The 20000-nt window shown below is 40.2% G+C and overlaps 1 protein-coding gene across 3 annotated transcripts in view; it reads right to left on the reverse strand.

Moving 5' to 3' along the window:
• Positions 1 to 20000, reverse strand: part of ctnnd2a (catenin (cadherin-associated protein), delta 2a) — a gene marked incomplete at both ends in the record, with an annotated part of 192969 nt that overhangs the window by 114162 nt on the left and 58807 nt on the right. For all 3 annotated transcript variants that reach the window (XM_080050439.1, XM_080050438.1, XM_080050437.1), the window contains 7 exons: positions 2284 to 2416; positions 3008 to 3125; positions 3733 to 3955; positions 6825 to 6879; positions 11941 to 12113; positions 16027 to 16131; positions 17084 to 17118. In XM_080050439.1, the coding sequence (XP_079906565.1) occupies positions 2284 to 2416; positions 3008 to 3125; positions 3733 to 3955; positions 6825 to 6879; positions 11941 to 12113; positions 16027 to 16131; positions 17084 to 17118 (842 nt within the window). The remainder of the gene's footprint in view (positions 1 to 2283; positions 2417 to 3007; positions 3126 to 3732; positions 3956 to 6824; positions 6880 to 11940; positions 12114 to 16026; positions 16132 to 17083; positions 17119 to 20000) is intronic.

Here is a 20000-nt window from a genome sequence, read left to right on the forward strand (position 1 = left end):
GAGTGAGAGAGCTGGTCAGAATATGCATGAAGGAGTGCTAATTAGAGTCATAGACACAGCCATTAACGGCATGACTCATCCCAGCTCTCTCTCTCTATCTCTCTCCCTCTCTCTCTCTCGCTCTCTCTTCCTTTATCCTTCTCGTCTTTGAAGTTTCGGTGAGTCGGTTTTATTTCTTTATTCATTTATTTTTTTTGACTGGTGATGGCCTACTCATGGAAGCGCTGACCTGTTTCTCTCAAAGGGAGCGCTAACTTTAAGAGGAGAAGAAGCAGAGAGAGAGAGAGAGAGAGAGAGAGAGAGGGAGAGAGAGAGAGAGAAAACAAAAGAGGCCCGCCTCCTAGGATGCTTGGTTCTGTAAAACATTTAAAAGGATAATAAAATGTAAAAGCCAACTCCGGTCCCTTAATGCCTCGGCCCTGTTTCTGCAGTTGAAAAGAAGACTACGTATCACATTGCACTGTTTGCACGTCATTCCTATGTACAGTATGTAGGGTACCTCAATGGTGGAATCTGTCAAATATTAAAGAGGATCATATACTGCTCAGGACTTTCTGGGTCAGCCAAATCAAAAATAGAACAGGAACATATATTCAAATATCCAAGGGATCACTTCTGTGCCTCAGGCTTCAATGTTAATCTCTAGCCAGTGTCAATGCCAATGAAGCACAAGCTCTAAATGTAAGTCCACATCTCAATGTTATCTACTGACAAATGTTAATTAAGATAGTCTTGGTCATTCATTTTTTTCAGCTGGGAACTATATGTTTGTATCACTGTGGCAATAGTTATACACAACGAATTGTATCACTCAGGCTCTTCAAATGTATTCTTTTAGGCAATTTGTTTCAACACAGCTTAACTCCATTGAGAGCAAGTGCTGTAGAGCTGTTAAATGCCTCTCAAAACAGGCTACTCAGATGGATATCACCCACGGAGGACTGGCAAAACTCTTGACTAATAGAATATACAGATAATTCTTGTAACATCATGCATTTCCAGGATGAATAGGTTGCGTTTAAAATGTTCTGATACAATCAATTAGAGTGTAGTAATGGGCCAAGCTTATGAAAGCAAATTCTGATTATCATATGATCCGCATCTGCTAATTATAGTGTGAGACTGATTCCTGCTCAGTCTGTTCTTTTCATATTGATTCAAAGTCTCTTCAGGAGTGATGAAACCCCAGGCATTGCTTCAAGATCACAGTTTGGGCCTCAGGGTAAAAAGCATGAAGATTGTGTTCCTCGTGAATATAGTTTAAACTGGACTAATCAATTTAACTTACGCCAGAGCTTCAACACACTGCCACCTTGTTTAATCAACAACATTCATCCTGTCAAATGTTTCATTGATGTCAAAACACAACCTGTGACAAAGGAAGCTGTTAACAGACGCACCAATTTAGCTACCAGGGCTCCAGCTTCTGTTCAATGGCATACAGAAACTGTGAAAATAATAAAAATGCTTAGATGCCCAATACAATTAGCTCACACAATGTCCATGGAGAAAAGCACTGGGAATTTCTTTGAATAAAGCCAGTTGAAAGAATAAGGCTATCTAAAACTGTGTTCAAATGATATTTGCAATACAAGCCTTGAGAATGGGAAGTCCTTCAGAACAGTAGGCTAGCTGCAGTATTTCATTGAAACCGACATAAACAGCCAACCTCAAATACGATTTCACACAACAGCACTATGGACCATAACTAGCTTCCGCAGCACATTTTCATTTTATGTTTGACTTTCAATAAACTCAATTTTGGAGCAACCGAATTCTCTGTTTGTCTCTGAATGCTGCTTGTACTCAGGCCAGTGTAATTCTATTACATCAAATAGATCTAAATCAAAGGCACAATTAGAATAATTGTATACTTCTTAAGAAGTATTCTTTATAAAGAGCAGCCACAGCTTTAAGAGACGCCACCTGACATCTATGTACAAATTCTGCGATATAAAGAAAGATTACACTGATGTGCTTATTAAAAGATGGAAATTCAGTACACTTGAAATATAGAACTTGATATATATTAGAATAAAAATTGGATTGATGGAAATGTACCCTTATAACACAATTGCTCCATTGACAGCAGATCAAGATGCTGTATAAACCAAAGACGAAAACACTCAAATATATACATGTATTGATATTGTGAGAGATTTACTACCCAAAGTACAATTGGTTAAAGAACAGCATTCTCATTAAAAAAAAACAACAGAGTAAGGTAACTGCATTTCCCAGGTGGTATTATGTGTATGTGTGTATGAGTGTGTGAACACCCACCTGCCAGACTGCCAGGCCTCTGCAGTGTAGCAGTGGCGTAGAGCTCGTGGGCGATCTTGTACTGGTCAGAAGCGTGGTGAGCTGCCAGCCGTTTGGGAGACAGAGTGGCATAGCTCCCTATGCCTGAACTCATCTGCAAACACCAGAGTAGTTTATTCTCCTTTAACATGTTGTAAATAAGGTCAGGTAACAAGTTGTGTGGTAAAGATAGGAAGAGTTAGTGCCTGTATTTATTTTTTCAATTTACTTAGCCAATGTACTTGTGTGTCTACATCCAAATGAGAAACTTAAATTGGCTTATAAATGGAGATTGGCATGAGGTGTAAACCATGTCCAAACCGCTTCGGAGTCAAACATATAATAAGTAATTTACGCTTAGAAGACACATGCCAAATATAATTTTCATCATAAGACAGCGTGAGATGTAAGCATCCCATAACAGTGACCTAAGAAACCAGGATTTAGTTAAGGTGCTATTAGAAAAGATTACCGTACACAAGCAAGTAACTAAATGTGACTTGGAAAGAATTTTTTGTTTGATGATTCGACTCAATCTGGGATTGCTCAAGAGCTGCACTACGCCGTTCTTTGTCACGATTAAAAGATCTGACAAGAAGAGTGGACAAGAATATAATCTTCCATCTGACACCCAGCCGCTTGGTATCAATCAATAGTAGGACTTTATAATAGTATACTTAAATGGCAACAGACTGTTACACTGTACCTGGTGAAGAGGGGACGATGATGAGCTGGCCCCTCCGCCTGACGCACTAGAGTTAGGTGGAGATGCGACCCTCAGGGGAGACACGCCCCCTCCCGCTGATGTCACAGCAACTGTGGTACTGGAAGACAAATGAGTGACAGCATTTTGTCTGAAATATAGTGACTTCAAATGATTCATTTCATGGTACATATGAAAACCGTCACATTCTAAGAAGTATGTATTAATAATATAATAGTATTTCTAATGAAAATTTAAAAAAATATTATACCAAATGTATTGGTACGCAAATAACACAATTTTCCTTCCGAAATTAATAAAGTATGTGTGTATCCATCTATCTATCCATCTATCTATCTATCTATCCATCCATCCATCCATCTATCTATCTATCTATCCATCCATCCATCCATCCATCTATCTATCTATCTATCTATCTATCTATCTATCTATCTATCTATCTATCTATCTATCTATCTATCTATCTATCTATCTATCTATCTATCTATCTATCTATCTATCTATCTATCTATCGAGTTTGCATCTCTTTTCCCACACTGTCTGTAAAACCTTTGAATGAAACGTATGTGGTTAAATACAGTTGAATATTTCAAATATCATCCACATCAATCCACCTAAAAACACCACCTGAGTCTACTGTACATCAGTATCTTCGAAACAATGCATCACACTCTACATTGCTGTCACTGTGGCTGTCTAGTCTATACCTGTAGGACTTGGCCAGTCGATTGGCAGGAGACTGCTTGCTAGGAGAGGAGGAGGAGGAAGGCAGGCGTTGAGTGGTAGAGTAGCCAGACGTATCTGAGGCCGATCCCAGGCGCTGGAGTTTACTAGGGGAACTGGATCCCGAGCCTCCTCCTCCTCCTCCTCCTCCGGACAGAGGGGAACTGACACGCTGGGTAGGTAAGGTGGAGCTGGAGTAGTAGATACCTGTAGAAAAAGGAGAGAAAACTCCATAAACAAAGGGGGGGCAGAATAATGAGTCAGAATGTGGCCGGGCTGACATTTATGAGTACAGATACAAGCAGGTCATCTAAGAGCAACGGCCTGACATTTCAGAATGGGATAATAACATGGTCAAGGGGCTCGTCCATATCAAATGGGAGGTCAGGTCAAAATGGGAGGTTTAAATGAAAGTTAATCAAGGGGGATAAGTGCACATTCTGCTATTATGTTATGTAGCAATATCAATCATTGACATTGTACTGTGGAAGAGAAAACCTGAACTGTAGTGGTCAATCATTTTGAGTACAAAAATGACTCATTTTTTTTTGGTAAGTCTTACAACCATTTTGCATAGTGTATAACTCCTGGGGCCTGTTTCAGGTAGCTGGTTTTGAGGCAACCCAGAGTTTGTTCGCTCTGAGTTGGTGGAAACTCTGGGTTTTCCGTTTCAGGTAGCAGGTTCAGCGCAACCGAGAGTTACTGCGGCAACATACGCCGTGGGTCTAACCTGCTGGATAGGTGGTTAGACCTACCCGAGTTTGTTTTCACTTTACGCTGCAGCTCCGACTGAAGAAAGAGTGTCACTGTTACATGCGTCCCTGTACAGTTTGAAGCAAAATCACTCTATAGAAATCTCCATCGGGATGTTTTTATCATTTCCTGATGATTTTACGTTTGACCGATCATTTATCTGATCAGTAGCCTTGTTCTCAGCCCTCGGTCCGTTCATATAGGCGGCCACCTTACACATCGTGACATGCTCTACATTCAGATTAATAAACCTATTTGTAGCCTATTGAATGTTTTTTAACGTCTGTGCCACTGAACAGATTTATGTCAGGTGGATTCATGTAACGCTGCGGCTGCACGCGATCGTTGTAGTTCACTTGTGCGATCCTAAAGTCACAGACGAGCCTCGTTAAATAGCCTAATATGAATATAAAAATGATATAATAATTTAAACTGTGATCACTTGAGGAAAATGGATCTGGTAATAAATCAATCAGGCTCTTCAATGGAAACTGTCACCTAATGTGTCTTGACGTTAATGTATTTCACTCCCCATTTAAAAGAAGCGACAGTCTGTTCTGTTTACTGCACAGTAGGCTATTAGGCTATAGCTTGCCAACATATTATACAGCAAATATAAAACACTGTCAGCAATGCTGTGCCGCGCCAGCTTTATTACTTTACAGCTGATATGCGTAACTTTTTAAAATAGACTATGGCTTCTCATACGGAAGCGAAATGATTATCTTGACAAAAAATGTTTGCTCTGTTTTTTTTTCTGAATTGCCGAGGAGATTAGATCAGAGTTATGAGACAATATCCCGTTAATTCTTCTCCATAGGCTACCATAAGCTCATTCGTTAATATTTCTAACTCTAGTGGGAGGAGCGGAGATTTCTTTTTTTCTTTTTTGAGAAGTGGAGAAGTGGGAGGATCAATCATTTGTTTCTTCTGTTTCCATGGTGAATCATGTTATCAGCGATCCATTGACGATGGCTTTTATGCACACGCTCCACCCAGAGTGAACACGCTCAGAGTTGATAAACCCAACGCTGATCCACTGTTCTGAAACCGAAAACCCAGAGTTGCTTATCAACCCTGCGCTCTGAGTTGACCAACTCAGAGCGCAGGGTTAAACCCAGAGTATGTAAAACCAGCTACCTGAAACAGGCCCCTGGAGTGTGAAAGTCCTCTGTGTCTCTTGTTTGCCATAACAAACAACATGTTTAGCAGACCTCGAACAGCCAAAGTTAGATCGTCAAAAGGAAACATAGCTGCCATATGATCACCACCTGGTAGTGGGATGGATCAGAGGGTGGGGGAAAGTGCTGGAAAGACCTGGTAAGCCCAAACGAGAAGTTAGGGTGAAGTGGGAACAGCTGGCCGAGGCCCTTGTCCACAAAGTATTTAACTCACATCTCCAGAGGAACTTCTCGTGCAATTTCTCATGCAGGAGGCTGGGGACATAGCATGTGAGGGGGCAACGTTCAGAGCTTCCATTAACAGTTGCTGAGAGCTGTGGTCATAAGGTTGTCAGTGCCTATTGCGGCAACAACCTGCCTTTCCACAGGTTGCCTGTTCTCAGTTTGCCTAAAGGAGGCAGCGCCAACACAATTTGTGGAGGAATGACACGCCTCTTCAATGTCATTTGCAGATTGGGGACAAGGCCTGCGGAACGACAAATGAAGCTGGTGGTTGCCATTTTGAAAAAGGGAGGGGGGCGGGAGGGTGTGCTCCAATTATCAGCGTATCACACGGTGTCTCTTGGGGAAAAGCGTATGCCAAGGAGCATTCTGGCTTGGATGGCCTGGGGGTCCTCAAGGAGGAGTTGAAAAACCTTGCTGGGGAGAGGGACGTCTGGAATTCCCTGCTTAGACAGCAGCTACCACTAAAATAGCTGGCAAAGAATGGATGGAGGGATATATAGCATTCTCAATCATTTAAAATATATGTTGTACAGGGACGGTCTTTTAATGTGATTGTCTGTGGGTGATAAGTCAATAAAAAAAAACTTTTCTAAAAACTGAAACCAAACTAGATGGAGAAAAATATAAAATAGTATATGCAGTACTATACATGTATGGCACATATTCGTGTTCCCAAACCAAGAAATATAGCTTGTTTATAAATTATGCAGGCACAATACAAGATGGGAGAATAATATACGTACATCAGGCTCTGAAAACGTTCTACGAGTAGCAAGGTTTTTATTCCAATTATGATGCATGTCTTTCAATGTCTTCGAATTTCATCTGCGTCAGTTAAATTTATTATAAGAAAAAATGTAATCTCCAGGAAGAGAGAAAGAGACAAATAGGGAAGAGACGGGGAGGTGAGTTCTTACCTGACCCTGACCCAGTTTGTGATTGCTGCTGCTGTGCTGCACGACTAGATGTCACCTGAGGGCATGTGGGGGAACACAGAACAGAACAAGTGAGGGATGAAGAGCCATGACAGGGAAGAAGGGATAAATAGAGAGAGTGATAAGTGGGGGAGGGGGGAGGTAAAGGGAGTGACAGTTAAGAAAAATTGGATTAGAAAAAAAACATAGAGTATTTGCCACCCAAACTTTTATGTACAATGAGTTCAGTCAAGCCTTTGAGGAGTCTCGCATGAACTTAAGAGCAGCTAGGAATGAAATCCCGACAGATAAAAAGAGGGGTGAATCCCACGTATTCATATAAGGAGACCATGGGGCCATAGACACAGACTGACATCCTTTCTTTTTAAAGCCTTGTTGCACCACCTTCTCAAAGTAGAGGGAAGGATTATACACTTCATAGTATATATCCGTGGCTTGTTATGTATCAGCTGTCGTCACATTCACCCCAAATATTCAAGAATACTTATATAATAATATACAATAATGGAATCTTTCATCAAAATCCTGTTTTAATAGTATACAAACCCCTTTGCAGTTAAATCCATCTTGTTGATTTTGTATCGTAAAAAATAATCTATGAAAATTATATCACAGAAGTTAGCACTCTCTTCATCAAAAATAAATTAACGTTTGTGCTTTCATCCACTGCCCAAGTACCTAAGCTTTGACTGCAATGAGCAATTAATTCCTTGCAGACGAAAAAAGTTGTGTGCCAGCGTGAGAGGCAAAGCTTGAGATTCCTTTTTCTACAAGACGTCTTACGCTGGTCGATCCTAATATATTCTCTTTAGTCTCCAGAGACAGTAGGGGGGAGCATATGCCAGTGCTCCACTGAGCCTCATACAGCCTTATGTTGATGTTTAAAGCTCTAGAGGTGATTCAAATACATTAATACTAGCCCGCCATGGCTGCAGTTGAACATGGCCACATTATGCAAGCACAGTCACCGAGTAACCTTGGAGGGCTGTCATCACTGCACATACAGTAGTTCCTCTCAGGCAGTCGGGGAACTAAAAATACTCAAGTTTTTCTGTTTCTATAGCATTACAGCTATTAATATTCACAATTGTATACACTGCCAAATCCAGAGTGTGTAACAAAAACGTATTTGCTTCATAAACAAGGTGAAAATAAGTGGTTTAAATATCGACAGTGACAGTGTTTGTTTGTCTATTAATTTGTCTTTCTCTGTGAATTTTTAAATGAAGGCAGAGACACACTTAAGCACAGATGTATACCCACAGTGTAAATGACTGCAAGCGTCTGATCATCTAATAACCAGTGTCTCACAACATGCAAACAAACACCCACACACACATTAACAATCTGTTGTAATGTTAGAAGGCTACGTTTGTATATAACAGTTTACAGGTGTGAATATTTGCAGCTGTACGACTACGGAGAAAGATAGGTAGAAGGAAAGAAAGAAAAAAAACATGCATGCCCACCAAACCTTCCCTGGATAAATATAGCAGCACAAACCTAGGCACACAATCTCATATTGTGTTCTTAATGGCACTATCTGGTTATATTGTCCTACTTTGCTATGAGCCAAGTATGTCTGCTGAAGACAACAGGCCTTTGCTTCTAGAATTGATTTATTTCTAGAGGGGTCATGGAGTGGACTATATCTGTCTTTATAAAATATGAAAATATAAACACCAACATACAATTCATGAAGGCAAACAAGCAGAGTAGCGCAGATAGAGAGTGGCTTTCTTTATGCACTTGTTTTTGCGGAAGAGCGTATGAAATGGTAGAATGGTACAGTATAATAATCGGCCTTGACTTGCTAGATCGAACCTGATCTCAACACACACACACACACACACACACACACACACACACACAAGGTAAATCCTAATGGCAGCTGTAACTTAACCTGTCTCAGTCGTGGATGAGGGGAATTTTACTCCAAAACCAACAACCCTGGATGGTAAAAATACTTGTAGAATCATTGCTGTGTTTGCACATGGCGTTGCATTCTTCTAAATAGCCCAGTAGCAGGACCAAATAGTCATTTGCTGAACTTACACAAAGATAGATAGTCAATGTGCACAAATTTCACAAGTCTGATTCCACACATTATGATGCTCTCAGAACTGGCAACAGCTATTTCCATGGCTCAGTATACTTCATTAAAACCCAGGGTCTCATTTCTCTGACATTGGATTTAACCTCCATGAATAAATCAATTTTTGAACTCCTTCTAGACAACCAAGAATATTTATGTCTTTCATGATGAAAAAAAGGCACAATTAATCTCTGTATTTCTCTGTTTCTTTCCATAATTCCAATTCTGGCTCCTCTATTTTGGCCTCTAATCACTTCAACAACATTGCTTTTCACACTGCGAAAAAAGTATAAATGGGATCATGTGTTTAAGTAGTATCCACAATATACCAATCAATAATACCTACCTTTCTTACAGCTGAAACTAAGGTTTACAATGGAATACTATAATCAGTTGTATTTATGAGGTGTATGTTAATGGGACCTATTGTAAGAGGACATGGAAATGGGTTTTATGTATACACACTCAATCAGTTAATCTGACTGTGCAACAATTAGGGGTTATTTTATACTTATAGAGAGATCTTATTTGGGATGTGAGTCACTTTCCAGAAAAGTGTGTGCACCATACAAATCTCCTATAGAAGTCCCCTTTGTCTGTTTAGTAGGTTATGAAGCAAAGCGAGATAATCTGAGGTTAATGCGATGTAGGCCACTAAAGTGAGTGTAACTTGTCTAAAACAAACCCTAATAATGGTTTATGTTACTTGACTGTGTTCAACACTGCAGATGTGTCTCGGTAATCAAGATGCAAAGTGAGACATAAATGGACTTTAGACTAATGAAGAGATGACAAGATTAATAGATTGATGGGTCATTCACCTGCTAAATAAATGATGAGTTAGATCAATTGTTAAGTTGACTTATAGACAGGAAGCCTGGCACACTGTGTGAGGGAGTCCCATTCTATGTCATGTTGAAGTGCTGCTTCTTTTTTCCTCAAGTAAAACACTGGGATGTTTGAGGTGCCATGTATCCATGCATTATTAAAGCAGGGCCTCTCAAGGTTATAAATACCCTACAGTAGAGCAGCAACATGCTGGACCTTTCAATTTGTTTTCTCTCACTCTCCTTGAAGCAGTCACGTGTGCAAAACAAATACATTGTGTCCAATGAGTGCACAACAAACACCCCCATGTGCATATGCATCTGCACATAGCAACAAAAACACTGCATGTACTGTAAATGCATGCAAGCTGCACCTGCCTATCTAGCAACATTTGCCTGTGTAAAGCTATTCACGAGCAACAAGCCCTGCTGACAACACTGGCCCCATTACACTGACAAGCCAAAAACATCAGAGAGGAGGTTACATACACACACACACACACACACACACACACACACACACACACACACACACACACACACACACACACACACACACACACACACACACACACACACTCATGCTTACGTAGACAGAGATGGGAGAGCAGAGAGGACATGGATGGAAGAATGGGGGAAGGAAAAGAGGACAGAAGCACAGCAATACAAGGGAAACAGAGGCAAATAAATATTATAGAATTCAGAAGACAGGCAGAATAAAAACTGCCTTTGCCTTACATGTCCATCCATCTATAGGCCAGTCCATTTGTTAACTGATCCCTGTATTTCTTATGGTTGGGAAATGGATGAATGTGCTTTCAAAGACAGACCTCGTTCACCTTCCTCTTTCAAAGGAAACTCATGAGCATACAAAACACCCAGACAGACACACAACAAATTAACAACTAACGACACGAAAACCACCATTCACTTGACAGATCGAACCCTTCCTAAAAACATATACAGGAACTATATTCTTAAAAGGACCGTAATCCCCATCGAATAATTATCATGATTGCAGTTATCGACCTAAAATATTTTCTTAACGTTAATTCATAACCATCTATCACAAATGGAACAGTTGCCCCAGACACAAGCAATATATTTTAATGAAGCAGTGCAGCTGCTCACAGATTTAGCAGATGTGTGGGTGTTTGTTTGAAAGTGAATTTGAGGGATTTCTGTGTGTGTGTGTGTGTGCGTGTGCGTGTGCGTGTGCGTGTGTGTGTGTGTGTGTGTGTGTGCGTGTGTGTGTGTGCGTGTGCGTGTGTGTGTGTGTGTGTGTGCATGCGTGTGTGCGTGCGTGAATGCGTGTGTGTAATACTGTACGTATATTACCGTTGATATGATAAAGACAAGAAAATTGGAAATAATTGTCTCCTTTCTCCTTTAGGCTTGAAAGTAGTTTGGTGTTTTGTTTTTTTCGATAAGCGCAATACTGTGATTAATATATGACTTTGTCTCTAGCTTTATTTTTTTTTAAAGTCATTATAAACAAGACACTCGCTGAGATTTCTCTGTGGGGAATTCAAGTATCTCCTCAATAAGAATCAGATTATCTCTATCCTTCTGAACAGCTTTAAGAGATTTGGAAATGTAAGTTGTCTCTCAAGTCCTCCCAAAAATACAGGAACATGCTATGGAGGCCATTTATAGTCACTGGACCAAAGCACTTCAGCTAAAAACGCTAATAAAATTGGGGTTTTGAATAAAATTGTGCTTCGACACTGATCAACTACACTCAACTGTTCTCACGGTGAGAGCACTGAGAGTAAGAGATACATGTAGCTGAAGAAGCACTGTGCATGCATAGTGCATTAAAAAATACATGTGACAGAAAAACAGAGGAGCAAGGAATATAAAAATCAGAATATCTTCAAACAAAGCTACTCCTCAAAGGTCTGAGTGTCTTCAATGAACAAAAGAGTACAATGCAGTGGCACTTTTAAAAATGTGGAGTGCTGAATTCTGGAGAGTTACTTTTACAGTCAAAACTCCTCGGATGTCAATTAATAAATTCTCCTACCATCAGTCTTCTAAATAAAAAAACTGACACTTGACTTAAGTTAGCACAAATGGCAGGTGTGTGTATTTTTGTCCACTATGACAGTTTCCATTGTAAATCAACACCTGCATCCTCGTTATCACACCTCGTTATTCCAGCGGTATGTCCTACCTGGTTGTAGCTGTGCACGGCTCCCCCGACCTGCCCGCTGCGCTGAGGATTTGCTGCGGAGATGCTGGCGCTACGGGCGAGGGTCTGGTTGCTATGGTAGCTGGCAGAGTACTGGAGCGAAGCCTCCGGGGTGGAGTTGAGCTGCAAGGAACTCTGGGAAAGAAGAGCCGGTCCTACCGATAGAGACAGGAGTGGTTCATGGTTGGATGGGAATTGGGGGGGTTGAGTTGAGTTTGTTTGTGTGTGTGTGTGTGTGTGTGTGTGTGTGAATATAGTGAGAGAGTGAGGAGAGAGAGATTAAGAGTGAGAAAGAGAGGGGGCGTGAAGGGAAACATTGAGAGGCGAAGAGTGAAATGGGTAAGAGAGAGAGCGAGAGAGAGAGAGAGAGAGCAGCAATTTAGAGCAGATAGTGCAGCAGTGCAGCACTCTGTGAGTTGGAGATGGCATACATAATTTATTAGCAGAGGGAAAGAGAAACAGAGAGGAACAAAAAAAAACAGGAGGAGGAGCAGGGAGATGGAGAGGCTGGCAAGAGGAGGGCTGAGAAGAACAACGTTGTAAGGGATGGAACACCTAATGACTTTATTTTTTACCTGCCCAAACACGTTATTTAATGTTTTACCTTGTACCACAACATAAGCAAAACTCCACTTGACCAAATAGGATAGGAAAGTTCTAGCTTGGATTCAATCATTAGACAAGTATTTGTGGCGGTATTTAGCAAGCTTTGCAGGGTATTGGAATATAAAGTTTACATACTGAAATTATTTTCCATATACTTTACCAGCCTATGTACACGCACACACACAGAGAGACAGACACACACACACACACACAAACACACACACACACACACACACACACACACACACACACACACACACACACATGCACACACACACACATGCACACACACACACACACACACACACACACACACACACACACACACACACACACACACAAACACACACACACAGTTTAGAAGCAGTAACATTCATACCGCCTGTCACTGTTGTGGCATCAAATAATAATCCCCTCTCTCTGCTTCCCATGCTGTGCGCTTAAGGTTTATATTGATTGGGAATAAGTATATCATAAAACATTTTTTAAGAATGACTATCCTTAAAACTGTATATGGAGTGATGGGGTGAACTAAAGAAAACTGTTACAAAGAGTTACATCAGTCAGTAATGTACTTGTGTGTGGTTATAAATAGGTTATCTTGTGTGTGTGTGTGTGTGTGTGTGTGTGTGTGTGTGTGTGTGTGTGTGTGTGTGTGTGTGTGTGTGTGTGTGTGTGTGTGTGTGTGTGTGTGTGTTTTGAAGGGCAGTTAGGTCAGTGACTTGTTCACTCAGGGATGTATAAATATTTCATTAGATTCTTTTATGTCTATATCTTCCGCTTTGAATACATATTGCAAGTACGGTATATAGCATGTGTAGTTACAGTTTGTTAGTGTACGGAAGCGTAAAATAGCATGTCTCATACCTACCTTTTCATACCTAACCAATTGTTGTATTTCTTAATGTCATGAATGCCTCGTATTATTTTTCTTCCATATCTGTTTGGTTCAAGTTAAGTCAAGTAAAGTCAACTGTTGTCAATGTTTCTGCAATATGTGCCAGTGCCAGACATACAGAGGAATCGAGAATACTTGTCTCGAAATTGAAATGTGCAATATGAAGAACATTATGTTACAATATGTGCATGCAATATACAGTAAACTGAAGAAATTTAAATTTTTTTAAATATAACGGCATAACAATGTGCAGACTGAGTATAAATATAAATCTCTCCCTTTCTCCCTGAGCGCTGTGAACAAAGATCAACTCCTCTGCTTCTTGCCTTCACAAAAGCCTTGTCTTTTCTCATCTCGATTCTTCCCTTACTTTTTATGAATTATTTAAACAGCACTCTGTGTTACGCAGACTGAGAGGGAGCTCCCAAACTTATCATCACTCAGTGTTGGTGTGTGTTACATTGTGTGGACTTTGTGACAAAAAAAACTTGAGTTTCAGTTCATGCGTTGTACATGTGAGATAGTCATGGTGTATGATTACGTGTGTATGAATATGTATGAGAGGGTGACCTAAGAGAAAAACAGTACCGCTATGTCTCATTTGACTCTCGTAAATTATAGAATTTTTTTTTTGCAGGTCAGTCAAATTGTGTGGGTCTGTTGTGACTCGTTACCAACTCCAGTATCAGCTGAAAGCAACAAGCCTCTCGCACACACACCCGCACGCACGCATCACACACACATGCACACACTGGCTGTATCTGTATCCACACATTGTGATGCATTAGGAGTAACCCATTTATGGAGTATGAAGCACCAAGAATAAGAGTGCTCACAATGAGTGTGTCATCTGTTTTTGGACAGAATGGAGCTTCTACAAACAAGATTTTCTGCATGTGCTTAAACATGCAACAAGTTTCCTATCAAAGTAGACCAGCAAATGCAATGTTCAAGTAAAACATGCAACAAGTTTTCTAAGCACTGTTCTTTTAAGCGTACATATACTTTCTTACTGAAACTTTTACAAATGCGTAGAGCGACATGTGTCAGTAAAGTGGAAGTTCTTGAAATGCCATCCATTACGGCAATATCAACTATCGTAAAGGTCAGCAGACAATAAGTGAAATGGGAATGCAGTGATCCAAAACCAATGACCTGCAAAAGAAAATGCCAAGCACATTTAGCAAGACCTCATACACAGGCCGACTCTCAATCATTATGTGACTTTGTTTATCAGAATTACAGAAAACGCCTTCAGAGTGGAAAAGCTGCCTGAAACTGAACGGTTGTTAATAAAAATCCAGGAGGAGTGTGTTACGTGTGTCTGTTTATGAGTTGTCTGTTGAGCTGTTATCCATCGCGCCACATCAAAAAAGCAATATAATTTTTATCTGCTCATTAAAGAACACTTCAAGAATTAATTAGGCCTCTAAGTATTTGGTTTTGGAGTTGGTTGTATTCTGGAATCAGCGATGCAAACCTTTCAGAGTTAATCTACAAATGTATTCTCACCCAGTGAGAAAATACATTTCTCTTTATAATTTTTGTGTAAAGAATGTATTCACATTTTAATACTCCACCTACGTTATCTAACTATATCCTTAATTATATACTAATTATATTCTACAGGCGTCTCACGCATGCCATTTGTCTTTTTCTCTTTTTTTCTGATCAAGGTCCACGTCAGGCGTGTGTGTTTGTGTGTGTGTGTGTGTGTGTGTGTGTGTGAGTGCGTGCGTGCGCAAGGAATACTTTGGAGGAATGCATTTATTTTCAAGGGGCTATGCCATTTTTCTATTAACAATTAAGTTATTTTATTCTTTATTTTCAATGTACTTAATATTTTTATGTTTGAAATTCAGAAATGCATATCTCATAACTATCAATAATCTCTGTTTTTCCTTTGAGAACCAAGCAAGTATTCTCATATTAATCTCACATATTCAACAAATCCAGCAGCACTATTGCCACCATGCCTTACAGCTTTTCTGTTAACTTTACTTATAAATGTGACACAAGAGATCGAAACTAACACAGGAAATTGCTGCACTGAGGCCAGATATCTAATGGCCTAATGGACTTATAAGAAAGCACTTTCTTATTTCCTTTCAGCAAAACAAAAATAATTGCCAAACAAAACACAATCTATTTTCTTCAGTTTTTAAACCAATCACCGATTCAGTTTGTATAAAGATTGCTAGGAAATGTTCCCCCACTGTCACTGTTTTTAAGGACTGGATTTGCATGACAGCTGAATTTAAATTCATATCGCTTTTGAAGCAGTAATAGATTTGTTTACACTTTCTTACGTGCTCGTTGGAGTTAAGCAGACCTTGATCTTGATCTATCAACTATCAACAACTAATAAACAACTAATGTCCTGCCTACCGATGAGATAAATTATGAACAAATTTAAATAAACATAAAAAAGGAAATTTGAAACAATATTTTGTTTTGGTGGCAGTTCTGCTTTGGTCTAAGTGTGGTCAATAACATACACACACACACACACACACACACACACACACACACATACACACACCACACACCACACACACACTTACTTTCTCCACTGTCAAGTATTCCCGATTCCTGCAGGGAACGAATACAGGAATCCACCAGCTCCAGACCTGTGGTCAACTCGTCCTCGATATCCTTTTGTCCGTCCGCTGTGAAGGAGAAAAAAGAGTCACACAATGAAAAAAGACAGACAGAGAGATAGAGAGAGAGAGAGAGAGAGAGAGAGAGAGAGAGAGAGAGAGAGAGAGAGAGATGTGAGGGGGTGGGGGGGTTTTGGATAGGGAAGATTGAGAATTCCTCTTGGCTGTTGCTTCAATCGCCGACTCTCACAGTCCGTAAAACCCTAGTCATTAGAACTCAGTTATGAGTTGCAGGACATTTTGGTATAAGGTGAAAAGGACCCTGATAAGTCGGCCCAGGGAGCTACCTGAGTGGAAATGAAGTCATTCCAAAAGCACAGTTGATCAATGGCACAAGTGTGTATAAGTCAAATTGGGAATTTGTGTAAATGTAAGCTGCAGATGAGTGAGAAAACCAGGCATAGTGTATACCTGCGGATTTAACAGAAGCAGTTTAAGACTGACTGTGAAAACCAACAGTGGCCTTGGTTTGGCACCCCTAAGAAATTCTGATAAGTAATTTAATGTGTGACTATGTGTCTGTGTGAGTCTGTGTGCATCTCTCTGTGTGTGTGTGTGTGTGTGTGTGTGTGTGTGTGTGTGTGTGTGTGTGTGTGTGTGTGTGTGTGTGTGTGTGTGTTTGCGATCATATTTGAATTCTTCAGGTAGGTATGTGGGTGGGTGCTTCTGCCCATATATTACTTGGCCACTGGTATGAATTCTAAAATTTCCTTGGCACACAATTTCCCCAGACTGTCAATCAGACATGAGGCAGAGCAGGTCTTGTTGGTGATGGGGCAATAAATCAAATCCTTCAGTTCAAGATGTGTTGCAAGTATACGTTTTTTAGTTTTAGTAAACTTCCCGTGAAGAAACCTCTGTCAGTTCATGCAATGATACATTTACATGCATGGCTGAATAGTACAGGCTTGTGTGTGTGTGTGTGTGTGTGTGTTTGTACTAACAGGAGGGTAAACTTTACCTTGAGCGTTCCAGCGAAATTGCTCATCTGTCGAACTGCAAAAGAAGGATGAAGAAAAATAATTAGGATAATTAAAAACAACAACAACATACAAAACATTTTCAGAATAGCCAAACATTTGTTTATTTATGTTCTGTCCTGCTGGATTATTTTAAAATAATAAGACGTTAATTAGACAGCCCAAGCCAATCATTCAATTAAAACATTTTACCAAATGAGTCCTGTTCAGTCCACTAACGGTCCTTTTATTCTCAAATGGATAGAGCAACACATACACAAAACATGTGCAAACGTGCACAGTCACACACATGGACACATGAAAACAAAACCTCCTTTCCATTCTGTCAATTGATTGGCGAGGTAGAAGGAAACAGAAAGGCAGACAGAGAAAGTAAGAGGGGGGAAATGAGCAGCCTACTGTGTAATCAATGCAGACACAGACAATCTAACTGATACATACAGACTCTTTCAAATGACTACATCGACACCATTAGAACGGCTGTCTGGGCTTGTTGGCTTGTGTCTATATTTGTCCCATTTAAACTGTTTGGTATTCCACATAGGCTACCCGACTTCCTTATAGCATGATTGTCAATATGTGTGTATTGCACCTTGGCTGTCATTGTACAATATGAGTGTAATGTGGTTGTGTGCCATTATGTATGTAAAACCTTGCTGATGCATATGAGAAAAGGGGATTACATTTACATGAGTTTATCTGAGTTTTTATACTGTGGAATTAAAATTGACGTCAGGACCGCCTCTGTCTATGCGCGTGCTTGTGCCGGCTCATGCTCAGACATTAGCATCCGAACCACTGCCCAACACGCCAGGGCCAAGGAAGTTTACCGTGTTTAAACCGGTACGGTAGGCGATTGCTCTGAATGATAAATCAATGCAAAACTGGATTTGCTGTATCACTATATATTTTGTCACACTTGCGAACACCAATTTACAGGTCATTATTTGGTACTAACACCAAACCTTGCTTCAAAGTTGCTCAGTGGAATCCAAAGAAATGTCAACAAAATACAGGTGCATATACTGTACATTTGGAACAAGGGTAGTTCCTGAAACCCAATCCTATTATGATCATAATGATTAAATTGCAGGCAAAATGTAAATCTGAAAGGAAAAGAAAACTTTGCATGCAACACTATGATAGCTGATAGACAGGAGAGAGATTTAATAAGCACAAATTATTCCAAAACATAGCAAACTCTTGCCTGCAATGTAACAACACTGGTGAGGCAGCCCCTCTCTTTTAACAGTGAGCCTCTATTCAAGAGCCATTTCAAATTCACTACTCCACTCTCAGATGTTACACACTTAAATCAACAGACAGCGTCCTCCACTGTTTTCAATTATCTACATGTGCATACTCACACACTATAAAATTCACTATAAAAATAAATAAACATATATCCTAACTATGGTTTGCTCCTGTAGTTTGTGCATGGACGTGTGTGTGTGTTAATGTTTTATGGGAATGTGGAGAATGTGGAGTTCTTGCAATATTTTAAAAAATTAGACTTAGACAAACTAGCAAACTTGCTGGTGGGATGGCTGCCTTGTGGTGAACGAAATACATTGTACATTTGTGTGGCCGTACATTCTAGTACTGCAGAGATTTTGTTAAAAAAATGTATGAAACACAATTCAGTTCTGAATATTTCGAACTGCAATAAATACCATTTGTTTTTCTAAGGCAGTACAGTACAGGTATATAACCATCCAGACAGGGCACCCAGCAGCCACAGCCCTCATGAATCATTAGTCCTTAGCTTGGAGAGCATTTCTCTGAAACAGTTAGCAACTGCCACACAAGGTTCTGCTCAAATCACCCAGCCTTCACAGATAGTAGCACTTAAGAACACTTAAGCCCATCCTGATAAGGCTGTCAGTATGTGTGTATGTGTATGTGTATGCTCTTACCAAAGACGACAACAATATAAATACAAGCACACATTGTACAAGTAAGGAGTTTAGCTGCAAATGCTGTACAGAGCAATCTTTAATGCACACTTGGTTATGTGTACGTGCACACACACACGTACACACACACACACACACACACACACACACACACACACACAGTTAAAAACCCAAACAACCAAACAACCAAACACTGCAGTGAAAGTATTTGGTAATTGCTATCCTGTTGAGTTGGAGAGAACAATAAATGGCTCACTTGGCATGCAGACCTGAGCAATTTATTATTGGCAGCTTTTAAACAGGAGCCTAATAGACCACAATGCCTTTAAAAAAACGGCTTTCTGAAGACAATGTCAATGAATTTTCCATTTCCAGCATTTATCTAGCATTTACCTTGACAGTGACAGTGAATTGGCATGCAACAACATGTCTAATTGAATACAACACACAAACAGCCTGCAGAGCGGGATGGAAAAGAATAAAGCTGCATTCATCTGAATGAGAAAGCTTCAGAATTGTTTTAACTCTGGAACTGACCCAGGGACACTGAGATGAATGAAATGGAAAACCAACACAAACACTGCCTAGACTCTCACTGTTTAGTGGGTCTGACTGAGTCTCTATGTATCTATTAGTTCTAGTGCTGCTGACGAGATTAGTGTAGACTTTCTGAAAACCACTACATCTCTCTAACCCTATCTGCTTGTGTGCTACATGCGTCCAAGCCATGTGTGTGTGTATGTGTGTGTGTGTGTGTGTGTGTGTGTGTGTGTGTGTGTGTGTGTGTGTGTGTGTGTGTGTGTGTGTGTGTGTGTGTGTGTGTGTGCGTGCGTGTGTGTCCCCTTCCCCTCTTTCATCACTCCCTAGTTTTCTTCTCCATGTCCTCTGTTCTCTGTGTTGGACCATTGGTCGTACTAGGTCATTACTTTCTGACCGGCTGTCGCTGCCTTATTTTCCTTTTCTTTCTCTTTCCCTTGTGTGC

Source organism: Ammodytes marinus (assembly GCF_949987685.1).
Source record: "Ammodytes marinus genome assembly, chromosome: 21".
NCBI classification, from domain to species: Eukaryota; Metazoa; Chordata; class Actinopteri; order Uranoscopiformes; family Ammodytidae; genus Ammodytes; species Ammodytes marinus.